This window comes from Oxyura jamaicensis, chromosome 2 (genome assembly GCF_011077185.1).
Source record: "Oxyura jamaicensis isolate SHBP4307 breed ruddy duck chromosome 2, BPBGC_Ojam_1.0, whole genome shotgun sequence".
Lineage (NCBI taxonomy): Eukaryota > Metazoa > Chordata > Aves > Anseriformes > Anatidae > Oxyura > Oxyura jamaicensis.
Genome location: NC_048894.1, coordinates 33,972,062 through 33,991,523, shown reverse-complemented (window position 1 = coordinate 33,991,523; position 19,462 = coordinate 33,972,062). Strand labels below are relative to the sequence as shown.

Below are 19,462 nucleotides of genomic sequence, written 5' to 3'. Positions count from 1 at the left end.
ACCATTTTAATGTTTTAGGCAAGTCATCATTTTGAATTAGTAATTATTCTATTTCTATGCATTTGCTCAATGACTAGTTAGCTGATCTGAAAATGAGTGACATAAATAACGTTCACATTTTTTAATCAGTATTCTGATATACTTAAAAGCAAATGCAAGCAATATTCACTGTAAGCTTCTAAACACAACCATACAATATGCTATAATTAAAACAAATAGTCTGTTTTATTCACCCTGCTTCACGAGCATTTAAAAATGTCAACATTTCTCTTTGGTTTTGCTATCAGAGAAAGGGAACGTGATTAGACATCTACTGAATGCCACAGGGAACGCGCAAGCTTGTATGCGAGCAAGGGTCAATTAATAATGATAAGTTTTTACTGGAGATACTAAGAAAAATAGTTGGGAAATTGCTAGTAAATAGTGTCATTTACTGATTATTCTGCAGCATGTGATGCCACTGGCATTTAAGTGGTGTGATTACGTACATGTCATATGAAGTTTTCTTTCACTTTAACTTGGGCTACAGTTTAATAATCTTAATATTTTTAAACAGATACAAATGTACATGTGCACCATCCCAGACAAAGAGATTTAGTTAAATACCAATTCAAGTAACAGTCTGTTGTGTATGAGACATTACAGAAGTCTGATTCACCTTTTTAGCTGCCATAAAAAGAAGTCTCCCATTTCACTCTTGCCTCTGAAAATAATTTTACATACTATCAAACATATTAGCTTAAGCCCCTGCAGTAGCAGCCTGTGTTGTTTTATGAATCACAAACTAATGAAAGGACACAAGTCCTGGGTAAGGTGGTCATATTTGAATTAATTGTTATAGATGCTGACTGACACTCCACATCACCTTTTGAAAGGACCATACCAATTAAGAGTGGTTTAGAAGTTTATTTCATTCCATTCACTTGAGTATTGGGAGGAAGTATTTTCTAACGAAATTTAAGAAAACATAATAAACCAGGATGTCAATGTTTATTTAATCATTTTTCCAAATCATTTCTTACAGAGGCTCCCAGACTTACTCTGCTTCCCCATTCCTGTCAAAAAAGACTGCAACTATAGTGGTTACTCCCAGACTACATACCTGCACAGGAAGCACTTTGGTCACTTCAGAAACTTGCCACAATGCTAGACCGATGACGCTGTTTAGAAACCTCTGCATTAGCAAATATTTTCAAGTAGAATTTAGATCTATCTAGCCAGACCCTTTTAAATGACTGCATTAATGAAAAACAAGTATTGAGCAGTTACTTGTAGAAACAGACAACTGTGCAATATGTTAAAACATATTACTGGACGCCAAGGATGATCATGTTTCACCACATTGACTAGAAGGACCCCTACATCATTATACTACGTTTCTGTACTTTTTTTGAAAATTATTTAATTAAAAACAGTTCAGCAAACGTCTGTGATCCTAACAGCGGATAAGCAGATTGTTATCAGTGGTCCCACTGGAGTATCCATTACCTATCCATCCAACTCAAAGCGTGGGACTACTCCACAGCTTTTCTTTATGCAAAATTGTAAGACAATGCTTGGACATCTTAATTACATTAAGGTTAATATATTAAGATTCAAAAATAATTTGGTTAGGCTAGGAAAACAACGAACAGAAAAATCCTAGAAAATCAAGACAATTTAACCTGCCATTTATTTGGCTGTGGAACTTGACTCTGTTGAAACCCATGGTGCTTCTAGCTGCTTAGGTAGCAATCAATTTAATCTTTTATTTCAATTTTTCTTCATTAGAACTTTGAAAAGTGGATCTTGAACACTTCTGCTACCTAGATTAAACAAACATTCAAAGTCACAGAAGTACTAACAACCATTTAGTGAAATCAGGTGGCAAACACTCACAATGCAAATTACAGATGGGGAAATTCATGTCTCATCATATGCCAAAGGATTTAAAGAACAAAAGCAGAAAATCCAGACATTCCCCCCAGTACTACCATCCAAGAAGCTGTTTATATTATAAGGGAGGTTATGGGTCCCCCTACCCTTCCCCCCCAAAAAAAATTCAACCCAAGAACCAACCAACATTGAGGAGATTCCATGTTTCACAAAACTTGAAGCAGGTCACTTTGGGGAAGTTTGTGTTGTCATTCATAATGTGAAATATAGTTGCATCATAAAAAACACATAATGGAGAAATACTACTGAGATCTTCCTTGAAAAAGAAATAAAAACAATGTTTGGCAACACAACCAAATGTTGTGATAATCTAATGGTTTTAAACTGAAAGAGGGTACACTATCCTAAACCTCACAGATGTACAATTTTCCAGTCCTGAAACAGCTAGAGCTCATGTAGGAAGAACCACAAGATCGTTAAAAGAGAGAACAGGACCCTTTACAAATACAATTAAAAATTTATTTTTCTCTTTCTGCAAGGAAGTACAAGTTTACGCACAGTGTGACAAGAAGAAAAAATCATCTGGATACTACTGTTCTAAGCAAATCCAGAATACCAGCAGGGAAAAAAGAAAACAAGAAAACCCACATAGCTTCGGAAAAAAACAAACACACCACAGAAAAAGATACAACAACAAGCACACTTTTGGCTAAAGTCCCTGAACATACCCTCCCTCCACACAAAACATTCACTGTTTTAAAAAACAGGCTCAGTGGCACTTTCTCTTTAATATGACTTCAGTAACGTTTTGAAATACAGTGCATCCACACTGCAATTCACTTTGCTATAAGGCTAACTTAGACATAAGGCAAATATTACCTTAGCTCTGAAATATTCCATGGTAATACACCCTTAGTACATGTATCTCTGTTAAATGCAGAGATGCCTCGTCTCCCTTCATCACTCTCCCTCCTGATCAAGAAAGCATTTCAGGGAGATGGTGTGCTATACTCATCACAAACTGCAAGGTACTAAAAAGTTAAAAAGAAACAGCAGTGAATAAAAATAAACAGTATTCACATATCTAAAACTTATTTCCATCACTTAAATAGTTTCATCTGCAGTTACAAAATACATACACTTAAATATCTTTTAAGAAATCATCATATAAGATATCACAGATTATGCTTTGCTTTTGATAATCTAACTGCCCTAATTCCGGCAAAAGGATATACCTGGACAGTGTTACTACCTAGAACGTTTTCCTATTATACTGGATTTTCTTAAATATACAGTAAATTCTCTCTAGCTATTCTGACTGATAGTGCAAATAAAGACATTCTTTGGGTCACAATTCTAAAACATTACCCCCAATGCTATCCTCAATTTAATAATTTTTCAGTAAATGAGTAGCAAAATACTCTAAATATACACATTTTCTAGCATCTGTTTAACAATATGTTTTCCTCAGTTACCTCTGTTTAAAGCAGATCACAGAAATGAATAAGCTACAATGCTGCTCACCTATCCAAAAGATATGCTATATTTATACTTAAATAAATACATTTATAACCCTACCTGTAAATTCCCCATTGCGTTTCATTTATTGTTATTATCCAATGGCATACGACATCAAATCATGATATCAAAATATTTTAAAGACAACAAAGATCACTTTAGAAGCACTGCTCAAAGGCAATGAAATAGTGCTTTGAGAACCTTATGCACAGAATTTAGGCCTACATACATCCAGCGCATTCTAGAACAGAATAGTGTACGCTTCTTTTAGAGGCAGCTACTGCTTTGCCTTAGCCAGAGATAAAAAGCTTGTCTTAATTATGACCTATCATAGATGTAGCAAGACCAAGCGACCCACTTTGCTATCTAATGTTGCCTGCTGCTTTTGCACGTTTACTTGAATTTACTGGTGCCTGATTGTTAGTTCCATTAGTGGTATTTGTAGCTGAGCCGTTCACAATGATGTAATCAACTTTGTTTTCCAATTTCACAAGGCGTTGTAAGATGTCATCCAGAAGAACAGCAATTGTTCTCTTAAGATCAGCTGAGGATAATGAGGAAAAAAAAAGTTCTATTATTAGCTCGTGTATGGAAAATAACTTCTATTTCAACACATTCACATCTTAAAGCCTGCCATCTTTCCCATTATTCATTTTAGAAAAGCATACAGACTGGGAGGAAAGGGAAATTAAATAACTCCTAGTTTATTTTTATTTAAATACAATTTCCTTGTTATTTTAGGACAGAAAGATACCACCATTATAGTAAACTGTGAACCCAGCCAAGTAAACATTAGAGCATAAGAACAAAACCTCTAGTTAGGGGAGGAGGACAGTGAGTAATCCAATGCAGTATTTCAGATTTCATCCAGACAATACCCAGCTATGACACCTTTTATCCTTGGATAGCAATAGAATATATTTAGATACTTTACAACATAGAAGGGTAGTTCTTATTCACTTTCCTCTAAATAACGGATCTATTCCACAGAAAAACTGTTGTGGAAAGTATCTTATCACTTCTTGCACAAGCTACAAAGCAGGAAGGAAAAGGTTATTTTTTTTCCTAGTTTAAAATTTTAAATATATTTAAGCCTAAATTGACTGAAAAACATAAATGAAAATCAAAAAAAAAAAAATCCCACATGCTTACTAACTCTTACAACACTCAAGATCCTTTTGTCATTGTATTTTCTGGAACACAAAGAACAGTATCAGTAACAGAACTTTCTAAAAAAATCTAAGTATACTGCTGTCCATGTTCACACCACTATCTTCTCTCATATTTGGAAAAAATAATATTTAAACTTACTGGGTGCACTGCATCTTAAATTTCAACTTTGGTTAATAAACTAAAGTCAAATCAATCAATAGTGTTTTTTTTGTTTGTTTGTTTGTTTTTTTCTCTGAAAGATTATTATATATTACTTTAAAAAGAAGTAAAGCTTTACAGTTTTCATTAAAAAAAATACTAGAACAAATAGAATGCTTCTTTCTTCTTACCATATCCTGCCATAGAGGCTCCACTGCCACCATTCATTAAATTTTTATTTTCTTCTGCCAGTGCTTTGACATATCTTTTACTTAGGTCTAATATCTGACCACGCAACTCAGCGCTGCTTTGACGTCTTGGATACTGAAAAGTGTAGCGTAGCAACATTAAACCCCAAATGATTCCAAAAACCAGTAAAAACATACTCAGTTTCTGGGACATATTTTTTCTTGAAAATGTTAGAAACATCTCGATGAAGGCCACAGGTGTCTTAATTTCAGGAAAATTAACTGAACTTGACTTAGTCAAATTGTATTACATATTAAAACAAAACCAGGATATCTATAAAGTGAAAAATCTTCTGCCTGGATCATCTTGAACACATCTTCTCAGTTTAGTTGGTCTTGATTCCTGAAATGTAAAATATCACTTGGTTAGTCAAAATTGTTACAGTTGTTGAGATCAAGGACAGGAAAGCTTCCAAATGTAGTATTATTGCATAACCTAAAAAAGAGTTGTAGACATGTATTTGCTTAGAGGTACAGTCATCTTTCTATCTCACCTGTTGTTACAAGGTTTCTTTCTTTAAAAAAGAAAAAAAAAATACTTTTGTTCTCCAAAAATCAAAACTATATTTTTACAAATTATCTTAACTACTTTAAATGTCATACTTCAAATTATTAAACCCAAAAGCAATATCTAGAAGAGACCTGTAAAACACTTTTCTATATAAGTCTTGTCCATTTATACTCAACATCACAATAAACTATGCAGACATATCTATACCAAGAAAATAAAAATAAAAGCTTGTGAAATCATTCACTTGATTTTTGTTCTTCACACAGAAGCATTGGGCAAGTATAAACAGATAAAAGGAAAAGCAAGGTCTCTTAGCTGTTTTGTTAGTTCAAAGTTGGGTGTCATCCTCTTCTGGTTTTGTACAGTATTAATTCTTTGTCCTTTTTGGTGTCTTGACAAGAAACGAAGAAATAAAACCAAAATGAAGATGCACACTGCACCTGCTTCTAACACTTTGCACCTACTATAAAAAAAAAGTCTTACCATAGCAGCCAATTCTGATACACTGATAGCCAAAGGCTTCAGAAGAACAAATAGTAGGAAAGCTTCAGCAGTTAAACAGTAAATGTCGAAGTACTTTGAAGCAATATAAGCCAGACATCTTCAGGAAGCTCTGTAATGGAAGAAAAAATTATTCAAACTAGATGAAAAGCAGGACTAAAAAAAACTTAATTTTCACATGTACCAGCTGAAGTTGATCTCTTCAAGCCACATGTTTTTGAAACCAAAATACATTTTTGCTTTGAAGCAACTGTTAAGAAAAAACATAGAATCCAGTTTCATTTTATTATAAATGCATAGATGTAAATACCCTAACATTCATTTTGACAACTTACTAAGTTGTTATTTTTTTTTAAAGTAAAGACCTCACCAAAAGATCTCGCTATAAGACAGTGAGAGCCCAATTCCTCACATGCATAAACACATTTACATGGGTCCTTCTTACTCATTTTTCCCTTCAAATGAATCTATTCTGAAACAGTCCCTTTAAATGCTTATATCTTCTGTTTCTCATTGCTCAGCTACCCCTGAAGCTTCTTCAACTACTCAATACTTTTTTTTGAGAGGAGATTGCTATTATTTCACATAGTCTGGATGAAACCACTCATCCTACATAATAGTACTTTTTCAAGATAGTCTCTATTTTCTCCCACATAATAGTCTGACACGAGTAGTTTTTAGACTGTAGTTACATATATACTAGAGTTCCCCACTGGACTTTCTACGCTGGTACTTAGGCCTCTGTTTTTCAAATGCAGTATGAGTTCAGAATACTGACACCATACTTCTCATCCTGTTATGCACTCGTCTAAACTTAACTCAATCCCCATGGTATTTTTCATCATCTCTGCTGACCACTTCAACTGGCCTTATACGGACACACCACTGACTACTGTAAATTCAAATGTCAGCAGCAGCAGTGCTCAGAGCTGTGCTTCTTGCTTACTCTTAACCTTCATTCTTCAGATAATCTATCAACACGCATATCTAAATTATTCTGAAGTTTCTTAACCCAAACGAGGGGTAGTAGGAGGACTTGGACAACTAAGTTGCTGTGAAAGTGAAAGGTGTTGAGTCTAAAATGCCTGACAGTAATTGCCAGTAAACAAAATCTTACTTTCAGTGTAAGCTGCACTAATGTAAGAGGCAAACACAAATCAGTTAGGGAGGAATAAGTTCCTTCACCTTAACTGGGAGATATGACCGTGCACACAGGCAGATAACCTACATGCAATAATTTGACATACCACTGTAAATTCAGTGGGATATACTTTGTTCAAAGAACATGCTAATCTCCCCCAAATCTGCTTTTTCAGACATTTTTTTCTTAAGTATGTAAAATAGAGAGACAACCATAAAAAACTTAAAATCTATGGTATCAGCACAAATATTTGGAATTGTGTGATTACAGATTTCCTGAAACAGATCTTCCGTAAACACAAACTAACCAAAATTTCTTTTCCCTAGGACTTGGCCAAATCCATGGCTCTGTACTCATACTTTAAAGCACCTATGTCATTATGCAGATACATAATTCCTGGATAGTATCAAATATGATGGAAAACATGTACACGAGGTACTGGAATAGGGTATTTGTGTGATGGCACACAAGAACAAACAATAGCTCTCAAAGAAAAAAGACCACAAGTTCCAACCACCCTTCCCAAAAGCCTACTATATAATAACAATTATAATATATATTTTATATATATATATATATACACACACACATATGTGCTTGTTTGAAGATAACACAGACAGCTCTTGCAGAATGTAAATGAAGTTCAGCTCTCCACAGAACTCCACTCAAATCTCATCGCAAACCACTTTAGTAGACAGTATCATTGGAGAGCTCTGGAGTAGCAATAACTCTGCTATCTTGCTGTAAATAAGACCACAAGCCAGGACAAGAGTCCTAGCCAAGCTGAACAGATTGAATCAAATCCCACCAAGGAAAAGCAGGAACTACAGATTGGGTCATTGCCACATAAATTTGATTCACAGTGCACATGGTTGACCACTGAAACTAATGGAAATCAAGGACTTAGCCTGCTGGGGAAGTGGCATAACACCCAAATACTCACTCTGATCAAAGAAATGGGGAGTAAGGTGTACCAAAATGAAGGGAACTATTTGCAGATGGCACTTTTCCTGTCCTGCAAAGGGATTTTAAAGGGCCATTCCTCATTAAATGATTTCCAATGTAATTTCAAACTTCTGGAGATCTGGTCTCCTCTTTCTTCCTCAAGCACGCGCTTCAAGTAACTCATAACATACTCTTGTAGCAGGTTTATGTGGCAAGGTTTTGGTAGCACAGGGCCATAGGGGTGGCTTCTGTGAGAAGAATCTAGAAGCTGTCCCTTGTTAGATAAGGGCCCTGTTGCAGGCCAGAGCCAATAAGCAATGTTGTTTGCACCTCCGTGAGAGCATATTAAAGAAAGGGAGAAAAAATCGTAATCCTTTCAGGATTAGGCAGTGCTGAGTGAAAAAAAAAAAAAAAAAGAAAAGAAAAGAAATGCAAGCTTACACAAGCTACACCCAAGTGATTTTCTAGCAGGAGAAAAAAAAGGGCAGCAGAGCAGCAGGTGTACATACTAGGAGGAAAACAGCACAATAAATAAGATGGATGGACTGGAATAAGCTTTTACTTCTTGTTGCCCTGAAGGGTCAGTATTTCTGTACATGAACATTATGGTTTAAACAAAATTTGTCTTCAGAATGGACCTTGGTTTTCAATAATGCAGAGGCAATGCAGCATGAGATAAAAGTACACTTGTAAGAAGGAACTAACAGTTCTGTGATCTTTTCTTCCCTCCTCACCTTCCACCTGCTGATCAGGGAAATAAAGAAAAAAAGAGAGAGACTTCCTTCTTCACACTGACTTAGTCAGTGTGGAAATCCAGGCTTACCAATCTCCCAGCCTCAGCTGAAGTGCTTTTATGGTCAAGAGCATCAGGAAAAAAAAAAAAAAAAAAAAGGATGTATCAGAGCTACAGACTGTTACAGTTCCTACTATCCCAAACCTCATACAAAAGGAAAAAGACCAAGAAGATAGTGGAGTACAGACAAGATAAAACTTGAAGATCTGAGGAGGAAAAAGGACAAAAACAAAGAAAAAACAGGCAAAATTGCAATTACAGAATCCATGAAGAAGTTAACATCTTCCAGATAACCCTTTAAATAGGCAGGCAAGGTGACTGATTCAAGTGGCAATTTATCAAAGTTCTCTAAAACCAACATGCACACCTAAATTATTCTGAAAATTATAAACCCAGAACAGGGACAACGCTAGAACTTGGAACTAAAGGCAATTCCAAAACAGAGGATATGAAACTAGGTTTGTCTTTCACAGACACTGAAAGAGTTTGGTTTTGTTTATTGCTGCCACTGCTTGTAGTGTAAGAAATGTATTGCCAGTCTGCCAATGCAGATTTGACACTGTCCAGGGATACCACAACAAACAGTGACACATCCTGGCAATGAAAGCAATGAGTGAAGGAACTCAGCCTCTCCAAAATAAAATCATGTCTGTCCTCTCAGCTGCGTTCCAACTCTGAAGTCATATATAAATTGCATCATAAGCACATGAAACAAAAGAAACAAGGACCAAAGAAAAAGCAACAGAAAATCCAATATATGTTCTGTAGCAAAGCAAAGTTCCAGTCTCTCTGGTGCTACTGTTAAGTAGCATCAGACCTAGGCTTGAATACTGACTCCACTCCATGGAAACCAAGCCATACATAAAAACATGCTAGCTGAATCGTGCTGCAAAGCTTTCCTTAGATTCAGCTTTCCTTATTCCAAGCAAAACCCAGAGATTACATTCATATACTTCACCAAAAGCATGACAGTTTGTAAGGCAAAGGAATGCCTCATACATCCCCTGAAACAACCTAAGGGTATCGTGAAAACAAGACATACTCAATCCTTCAAAGGTCACAGCACACCTTACAGCACTGTCAGTTGTACTAGTCAGCCAGCTAACAAAACACGAGTACAAATTCATGATCAACTTTCTAGCCTGTCCAAGAGATCTCACCCTTCCTAAACTGCTATAAGTAGTTCACGGCATCAGGATGGCAAATTGAAAGCTGTGTTGCAGAGGTGGTATATACCTCCTAGCTTTGAAAAATGTACGGGACAGATGAAGATGACTATTTGTAAGAGCAAAGTAGGTATCTATTTGTAAGAGCAGCAGGCAACCACCAGGTATTTTTTGGTAGCTATTAATAATCAACTTTAGCAAAAATGTGAACAAAGTATCAGCAACGGGAAAAACAGAGAAAACTGAAGTCTAAGAATCCATTCCATTCCAGGATTCAAAACATTTTAAGGATGAAGCTAAGAAAAACACCTTGAAAATAGTATTATTAACATACAGCTCAATGAAGTCACCTCTTGGTTATGTATTTTGGATGATAGCATGCCGAATACTGCAGCAGTTCCTCAGCAATATCATAGAGACCTATATAGGTAGGTCTGTAACAAACCATACATTAAGAAAGTAACCTTTATAAATGGGAATTTTACTTCATGTATTACTTACTATCATAATACTTATTGGTTTCTCACTGCCAAATTATGACCAACAACACCATGACTGAGTGAATTCAAAAGCAAGTCTGGCTTTGTGATTAATTATCATTATTAAATGTATAAGCGCAAAAAGTGATTTATCAAGACAAAGATTAAAAAAAAAGAAATGCCAAATACAGCCATAGGAGAGTGCATCCAACTACAGACAGACGAAGGGGGAAAATTATTGAAAAAGAACAGACAGCAGACAAAAATTAGGGCAGTACTAATAAAAGCTGTCACCAATAATTACTACAAAATAATTGTACAGGACAAAATTAGGATTTACTACAGTATCAGTAGTGTCATAAACTTAATTTTAATATGCTGATTTAAAAACCCCTAATGTTTTTTATGTCTGTAGTAGACATTTCCTCAGATCTCTGGCAGCACACGTTCCTCAGTTTGGTAGGGATATTATATGAACAGACAATGAGCTGTAAACAGGCATGACAATACTCATGCTGCAAGCTAAGGTACCTTCCAGGAAAGCAAAATCACAGGGTATTACAGAACACCTGGAAATGTTTCCACAGTCCTAACAGCAGTATCTTACTTGTTTTGTTTTACACATGTCCACCCCTTCCATTTTACCTCTGTGACCTCCAAAATCTTTTGTTTGTCCAATTTTCCAACAGAAAACAGAATATAGTCCCTCAACTGACAGACATCATGCTGACCATTCTGACAACAGACAGGCAATTTCTTTGGTATTTGGAAACCTATCAGGTCACTCACTACAGCAATGAAAATGACTGAGAAAATAAGAGAATGGAACAAAAGTGCAGTATAACATATTCACTGAGCAATTGATCTGTGCAGATAGGGATAATGAAATAAGCACGCAGAAGCCCAGGAGCTACACACTGAGTCTTTCACAGAACAGTAAGACCAAAAGTGATGTTTGCATTCTGGTCATTTGCAGTCTTCACTGGCTGGCTGCTTGGCAGTAGGAGAAAAATCTGCATAGAGTGCAGCTGACAAACAGGTGCCCAAAGAAATGAAGTATATTCTGTTACACAGGACCATGACTCCTGGCAAGATACAGAAGAAAACAAAATCCCCATCTGTTATTTAATTCATATAACGTTCTATTATCTCAACGAACTTGAAAAGACGTCTTCTAATACCCTCCCTTTAATGGTCCCTTCCTACACGTGCCAAAAGTTCCCTTAACAAATCATCTTGCATGCATCATTCACATGTAAAGCTTGTGCCCAAGAAAGAATCACATTCCTCATATTTTAAAGAGCATATAAGCTCTCAAAAAACTGACAATGAAACCATTTTCCTGTACTGGCCCAGTCACACCAGAGACTTTTGCAGACCACCACTACCCTTTGGTTCCCAGGTTCACACAGATAGCTGCACAGCTCTATGGGAGAGCTCAATGTTCTACTAAGCAGCAAACAATTAACAGCAAGGTGTGTCCCTAGACAAATTAAACCATATTTGAACTGTTTTTATGACAAGACCAACTCTCAGCATGTTAAGTATTCCTATTACTGGTGGTATAAACTCTGGTCAACAGAAAGACATCACCAGTAGGGACGGAAAAGAGACAGTCAAAAATCTCAGTCATGCTGACCCCATAGAGCCCCTCAAAATGCTACGCTTGTGTGTGGGTAAGGCTTGCAGGTCTTTTCAGACCGCATTACAGATCAGTCAATAGAAAAGAGTATTAATTTCAATGATTGCTTTTACTTTTGGTTTCTTAAAGTATCCTGGCATGCTTTCCTCCCCTCCCCACCCCGCTTTGTTCTGCTTGCTACTGTCAGTGAATGCTTCTAAAATCAACCAACAGAAATTCATTGTTCCTCGCCTGCAGGCAGTCAGCCAAGACTTTGACTGGGGAAATGACTTGCCAAGTGTTGTGAAGAAAGTTAAAGCAAGCGAGTATCAATGGGAACACTATACTATCCTTGCTGAAGTTCCTTTCCTCCCCCCAGGTCCATCTGGACTTTGAAACATTCCTACAACTCCATTATCTTCACGTTAAAAAAAAAAGTCTCAGCTTCATTCCATCTGGGACACTTTTCCCCATGCTTCACCATTGATGTTCAGGCTATCCTAGTAGGAGCCCTGCTCACAGTTAGGGCAGGGCACAAGCTGCCTCCTTAGCTTCTTATCTCCCGGTAGCATTGTCACATTTTTTTCATGGCAATTAATGCTGGGCCATGACAAATCCACGTTTGCAACACATTTTTTCAAAGCCCCAGGCATTCCAAAATTTCCTTCCGAAATGGTAACATTCAGCTAATTTTAGCTAGTTTTACAGGGAGCCATACTTGCAAAACCATTACTGTAAGCTATGGAGAGGAAAGGGATTTTCACTGAACATTTTTAAAAGACCTAAAACAAGAGGGTTTGGACGGATTAAAAAACAACTCGCAAAGTGACTGCTACAGTGGCAGAAAGACTGCCACTGTAGAACGGGTTATACGTGTACACAGCATCCACACAAATGCTGTTCCTGTAGAAAAGCAACAAAAGAGCACTTGTACCGCCAGGAAGGAGCGGAAGAATTTAACTCGCCTGATTTTATTTCAAGAAACCTGCAGGACTCTGAGTACAGACACGTGCAAGACTCATCCACCAAAAGCATGTTTCAGTGGTAAAACTGCAATATAGACCAGGCCTCAGATTCATGCTCCCTCCAAGGAGGCTGATCCATTTGAAGACTTCAGAAAAATAAAAATGCAGGAAGTGATAAATGTAGACAGTTTATTTCATTTTTTTAATTATTTCTATATTGGCCTGTCATTTTATCTTAGCATCACTAACAGTTGTGACAGGCAGTAGATAACCACAGCACCGGAGTGGCGGGCATGGCAAAACATGTCATTGTTCAAATGAAGGGGAAGATACCCAGAAACCTCACTTGGGTATTTATATCAAGGTAGCCTCTTATTTCTTTGTTACCACCACACAGAAAAAAATTATTTTAGTGGAGTAAGTTCGAAGTCCTCGAGTCTAGTATTACTGTAGACCCCTTTTAAATAGAGGAACTACCCATTTAGTTCAAAATTCATCTGGTAAATGACACAGGAAAATGGTGAAAGAAATAATTTTTCTAACTCTGACAATCATGCAACAGAAGTTAGGAGACTATTAATAATGCTCAGTTGAGGAAACGCAGCCCACCTAACGGTGCAAGATCTCAGGCACAGTTCAAAGAGCTTTTCAAATAACAAATACCATATAAAGTACATTTTACCAATAACCATGTACCAGGACAAAACACATTCATCTGAATGACTGAGCAACACATCAGGTTTTTGACAGCTACTGGAAACAACTTAATAGGTATTTTTGACACTGACTAGTCTGTAGATAATGTTGTCTACACAGCTGACGATTTAAGCTGACAGCATGCATTTATCCTACTCACAGTGTGGGCAAGATGCAAAAACTAGTGCCCTTAACTATTCTCAGAAAAGCGGTCACGAACTCCACAGGAAATATTTTACTTTTAGCGGTTACGTGACATCCAATCCTCAGGCTAAACAACATGGGATTAGCAATACCAATGCCTCCTTCTAGAAGCTAAAAGCCACAAGAGGCCTCTAAAAGAAGACAAAAAAATATATAGAATAACTGGAGGTAGTTTTATTTTTACCTGACGAAGCTTTAGAAAAGAGATCTATTTATTAGACCAAAATAATTCCATCATAATTGCTTAAGCCTCTGGAGTTCTCAAGTACCTGAAATGAATTATTAGACACATATATTATAACACACAAAATAACAAAAAGAGGCCACAATAATTTAAGCTTTATACACATGGGTATTTCCAGCCCTCAAAATGGGAACAAAGGTAGCAATAAATTTTCATGTGACCAAAACCTGCAATCTCTCCACTTGTAACACTAAAGCACTATGCTGCTTACTGCATGGTTATCTTCGTTTTGTCTTTGATAGCCTCATGAAACAGCAATCCATGACACTTGCACCAAGATTGACACTACCTCCCAATTAGTTAGAACAAATCACACGCGTGCTTATGTTTAATGTGCTCGTATCCTGGAGGCTCCATAAAAAAAAAAAAAGTCACAACTCCTACAAAGCTCTTTTTTCAATGTAAAAAACTGCCCCCCTCTCCACAATCTACCCTCTTTGAGTATCAAAACACCAAACATTTGTTAGCCTGTTCTGAACTGCAATGAAGAAACTCCGCATCGCATCAAAAGAAAAAAGAATTCCTCTCCGTGTGGCTTTGTGGCACACAAACCCAGAAATTACACTCCATTCTAGCTGTCAGTACCTTTCAGATGACAAGATACATGAAAGAGAATTTATGGGATACTAGCACAGGAGATTAGGAAACTGAAAAGAAAGCTTAATAATAATAAATGATTAATGAGACTACAGAAGTAAGGAAGAGACATACTAATGCATTACAAATGTTTATAGAAATAACAAGAAAACTACCAATCCTAATGAATCTGCTTTTGCTTGAATATGGATTAAACGAGCTATTTTCCTTCCATGTTCCATCGCATCACTGCAAGTACGCTTTGCCTCTTTGAAAGTTAGGTCATTACTGTACAAGAAAGACATAAATCTTGCGGCGTCACTGCAGTCACAGGTTATGACAAAAGAGCCACTGGAAAGAGGAAGGAAATCACGAAATATTTTTGGAAGTCTTGAGCAAGTTCCAGATTTGCTTAAGTTATATTAGGTTGACATGTTTCAATTCCTCCTTTGATATTTCAAAACAAGTCACTCGAAAAATTAAAAATAAGATTCAACAAACATTGTCAGAAATTAGCATCAGTAGTTACATCTACCCAAACAACAGGAACGACACACTTCTACCTTACTGAACATTGCATATCAGTACATAAAACTATGCTAAGGGTTACAAACCTCTGCAGTACCACAGTCAAGACGATTACAAGCCTAAAAATCATCTTCGTAAAACTAAGTGGCCTTCAGAGACGAATTTAATCACGTGCGTGTATTTACCGGTGCACAACACCCAAGAAACCCCCGTTTTCTTTCGCCGCTCCTTCACCACCCAAGGACACCGTGCAGCACGGCTACCCAGCCTACAGCAGCACTCAGCCAGCTGCCTAGCAGAGCCCACCGCACTGAAGCACCTGCACGAACCAAGACCGAAGCGGGGGTAGCCGAGGTCGCGATGACAGCCGGGGCTCTGCTGCCCGCCGCAGCCCGGCTGCTGCCCCCAGCTCCACCTCAGCGCCCCCCGGCCTCCCACCTCCACAGAGGGAGCGGGACGAGGCCTCCCCGCGCCCCCTTCCCCGGGCACGGGGCCGCGCCGCCTCACGGGGCCGCCTGAGCGGTGGCAACGCGCGCGCCCCCCTCCTCAGCCCAACGGCCGCCCAACGTTCACCTAACGGTCGCCTAACGGCCGCCGCGCGCGCGCGCTACCTCCGCTCCCCCCCGCGCCCACCTGACAGAGCCGCTCGCGCCGCTTCCGCCCGCCCAGCGACGCGTTGCGTCACGACGCACAGCCCGGCCCCCCTCCCCCCCCCCGCCCAGCCGTGAGGGCTGCCCTGCAGCCCCCGTCCTGCCCCGCCCCAGTGCGGCGCATGCGCAGGGAGGGGGCTGTGCCCATCTGCCCCGCCGCCATGTTGGGGCGGGGGGCTTCGTGCCAGGACTAGGGGGGGCGGAGGGGGCGCTGCTGGGGCTGGGGCTGGGGCGCCCCTCCTGGTGGGGTTGGAACCAGATGATCCTAACGGCCCCTGCCAGCCCGAGCCACCCTGTGAAGTCTTGTGGTTATTCCAGGAAACGCCTATTATCAGACTACAAGTGGGAAGTAAAGGTGGACGACCACGTGCCTGTGCCTATAAATTCCCATTGAGAAGTAAAAATTATCACCAGAAGTTACAGGGCCTGTACAAACATGGGAAAGGTACCACTTCTGCCCTCTGATGGTGTAAATTAATTTTGACAGCAGTCTCAAGTGAGCAATGGTCCCTCTGGTTAGGTACAGGGGTGGTCTGCCGTTATCTGCAGTCTGGTTCTTATAATCAACTGCAGAAGCTGTTGATGGCTCGACAGCACTTAAATTTCCACCATAATATTCACATAAATCAACTGCGAGCATAGAACAGCGCTAGCAAGGTGCAATATCCTCTTCCTACAACGTGGTATGTGAGGAAGTTGGTATCAATTACCTAGAGGTGAAGATGCTAGACAAGCTGACATACCAGTTAGCAAGGAAGTGGTGCAAGTATTGGAAGGTTTTGCTTGCAACCTGGTTGTGTCTGCATTAGTGCCATCATGTGTAGCGTAAACATAGGTACAAGAAGTAGTGTGCTTAGTTCGCTGGTCACACTGCTGCTCCATCTCCCTGTGGGTGCACATTTCTTCCCTTCTCTCTTTTCTGGGGCTTGTCAGAAGCTACCTGCCTTCTCTGTATTTTTCAACTTGTTTGTTTGCTTGTTTGTTTTCTGCGTGGATTAGATGCAAAAAAAAAATCAGCACTTAAATCATCTGCTCCAGTAAAAAAAGGCATATTAATACATCAGAGAGGTTTGGGGCCTAGAGCGAAGAAAACAGACAAAACCGCTGGCAGGTAGTATCACGACAGCCAGCGAATCGAGTGATTATAAAAATATTTACTTGTGTGACTTCTGATGTTGACTAGTCTGCAGTCCCTTATTTTGGAGTCTTTCAGAACATATATTGGCATGGAAATATTGGCATTCACCTGAGAGCTCATTTCAATATGAGAAAATTATGCAATTTTTTAATTGGATGGAGGTTGTATTTCCACAGAGAATTAATAAGAAGCTGCATTAATAGAATAATATATTTTTAATTATACAATCCATCCCATGGAAAGTCTTTTGCTAAATAATACAACACTGAGGGAGGAGAGGCAAAAATTAGAAATTGAAATAGTGGATAAGTAAGCTTCTCAGTGAACAGATTGACTATATATTGTGCAGCACCAATAAATGTGTTGCTAGAATTATTTCCTAAAGCCAAATCATCTCATCAGTTTCTGTATTTTCTCATTAAGATTTCCTCTTCTAATATCAAGAAAAGATCAAAAACAGATGGTCTGAAATGGACTTCACATGACAAATGTACTGCAGCTATTTACTGCCATTTATTACTGCACTATTTGCTCAGTGATTAATCCTTTATTTTCACAGACATGCAGTGAACAGCTGTAATATCTGTGCAAATAAATTATATGATATTTAGAGCTTACTAGGGGGAGAGAGGGAAATCTGTCCATGGTGTAATCACAGAAAGATTTGCTGGTGGAGGTCACAGAATTGTATTAAGATATCTATCTCCATTATAAACGTATCCTCTGTTGACAGGAACTCTTGACTCTTTATAACATCCTTAATTCTTACTGCCTGAAGGCCTCATGTATTTGGTCATCTTTCATGAATGTGCATTTCACAATATACTCTTTCCCCTTATCTTTACCCCCTTACAGACTGCGAAAGTCGAACCTGAAAATATATGCAATTTCAAATAATTATTGGTTTTATACTCTAGGAAACTGCGGTGAAGTTATTGTAGGGAACAATGAACACAGAGACGTTATGGAAAACACAGTAAAGAGAGCCATCGTTATGTTAGGTTTAAGGGCCAGAACATTTTATTTTCCTGATAGAATAATGTAAATATCTTGAATGGGTGCACTAATAGTGCTTAGGAGCTGCAGACACAAGGGCTAGGTCTTACACATGTACGTGTTAACAAAAAGTATCTTCCTGTCCTGTACTCTGCCCTTTCCTCCCACTCCAGCTCATTTTGTAAATTTGTCTGTTACTTATTTTCAATAGATCCTTGGTTGCATTTTTTTCAGTGACCCACCTGGTGGCAGAAGACTAGTAAGCATTTTCTTGTTAGGATTTAAGCATGCCCTTTGTGTCCCTTCCCTTTTGTTCCTGCAGTTAGGTTGTAGGCAGCATCAGCTCAGATAAGCATCAGATTATGCCAGAACAGTGTGTGATCTTGCAGTAGGATAAATGTTTATTAATAAGTTACACTTGAAGGGGAGATGAGAAAAGCTATCTACTGGAGCTGAATGGTGTAGAGCTGGTAAAAATAATTAACTAACTAACTAAATATGGTATGGATTGAGAATGTATTCTGGAAAGAAGGACATCAGCTGAGGCTAAAACGTAATCTAGTCTTTTAGGAAATAAAATTTAATTGCAATTAAACAAGAACTGGCTAAGGAGCTGACTAAACTTTTTTAAAATCAATGACCTGCAAGAAGCTTTCAGCCAAAATGAAACATTTCACAAAACCTAGAGGAATTTTTTTGTGAAATACTACCTTCTTTACCATTGTGGCATAATTTATTTTTTAAAATATTTGCATCTGATTTACCAGGCAAAAAGAGGAAGGGCTAGCATGTACCATTCCAGCTTTTCATTTGCAACAGACACATGGAATAACCAACTTCATTTATGGGTCTGTGTAGGATGCAATGCAAACCATTTCCATATCGACAAATATAGTGTCAAGGTTTGTTGGAACCTCTGCACTAAGCTGTGTGTGGATGAGCAGCAATATTTTGGCCTCTCCACTGTGTATTTGCTGGTGTGGCTGTGCTACTACAGGCACGGCTGGAAATCCCGAGTCATGGGCTGAGGAGGGAGAATGAGGCGGAGCTGATTTGAGCTGAGCACTGCCATTTGGAGCCCCAGGAGCATGCTTCACAGAGCAAGGGCATTTGGTTTCAAGGGAATCATCTCTTGCCTGCTCATCACCCTCTGAGCTCCCCGCTCCTCTTTGGGAATACTCATTTTTATGAGCACTCGTCTAAACTGGTCAGCCCTTGGTTATGCCCACGGTGAGCTGAAGATGACCATCGTCAGCCAACGTGGACGTGGTGGCACAACCAGGCAGCTCTCAGCTCTGCAGGAGCAGCTGGCCTCTAACCTCAACCTGCTCTCCTGGCTTCCTGGCACAGGCAAAG

At 38.7% G+C, this 19,462-nt stretch overlaps 1 protein-coding gene across 2 annotated transcripts; it reads right to left on the bottom strand.

The window, feature by feature from the left end:
- Positions 1–2,380: 2,380 nt before the first annotated feature.
- On the bottom strand, positions 2,381–16,086 carry CCDC126 (coiled-coil domain containing 126). 2 transcript variants are annotated; one of them, XM_035319764.1, is made up of 4 exons: positions 15,956–16,086; positions 5,947–6,076; positions 4,896–5,295; positions 2,381–3,937 (listed from the first exon to the last, which is right to left on the bottom strand). In XM_035319764.1, the coding sequence occupies exons 3-4, from the start codon at positions 5,131–5,133 to the stop codon at positions 3,756–3,758; spliced, it is 420 nt and encodes a 139-aa protein (XP_035175655.1). In that variant the 5' UTR covers positions 5,134–5,295; positions 5,947–6,076; positions 15,956–16,086; the 3' UTR covers positions 2,381–3,755. The 2 variants fall into 2 exon arrangements, with proteins under 2 accessions (XP_035175655.1, XP_035175656.1); XM_035319765.1 differs by lacking the exon at positions 15,956–16,086 and adding an exon at positions 15,084–15,148.
- Positions 16,087–19,462: the final 3,376 nt, after the last annotated feature.

Coding starts and splice junctions, on each gene's coding strand:
- CCDC126 (XM_035319764.1), bottom strand. CDS start 5,133: ATGTTTCTAACATTTTCAAGAAAAAATATGTCCCAGAAACTGAGTATG. Junction 3,938..4,895: donor AGCCTCTATGGCAGGATATG/GTAAGAAGAAAG, acceptor CATTATCCTCAG/CTGATCTTAAGAGAACAATT.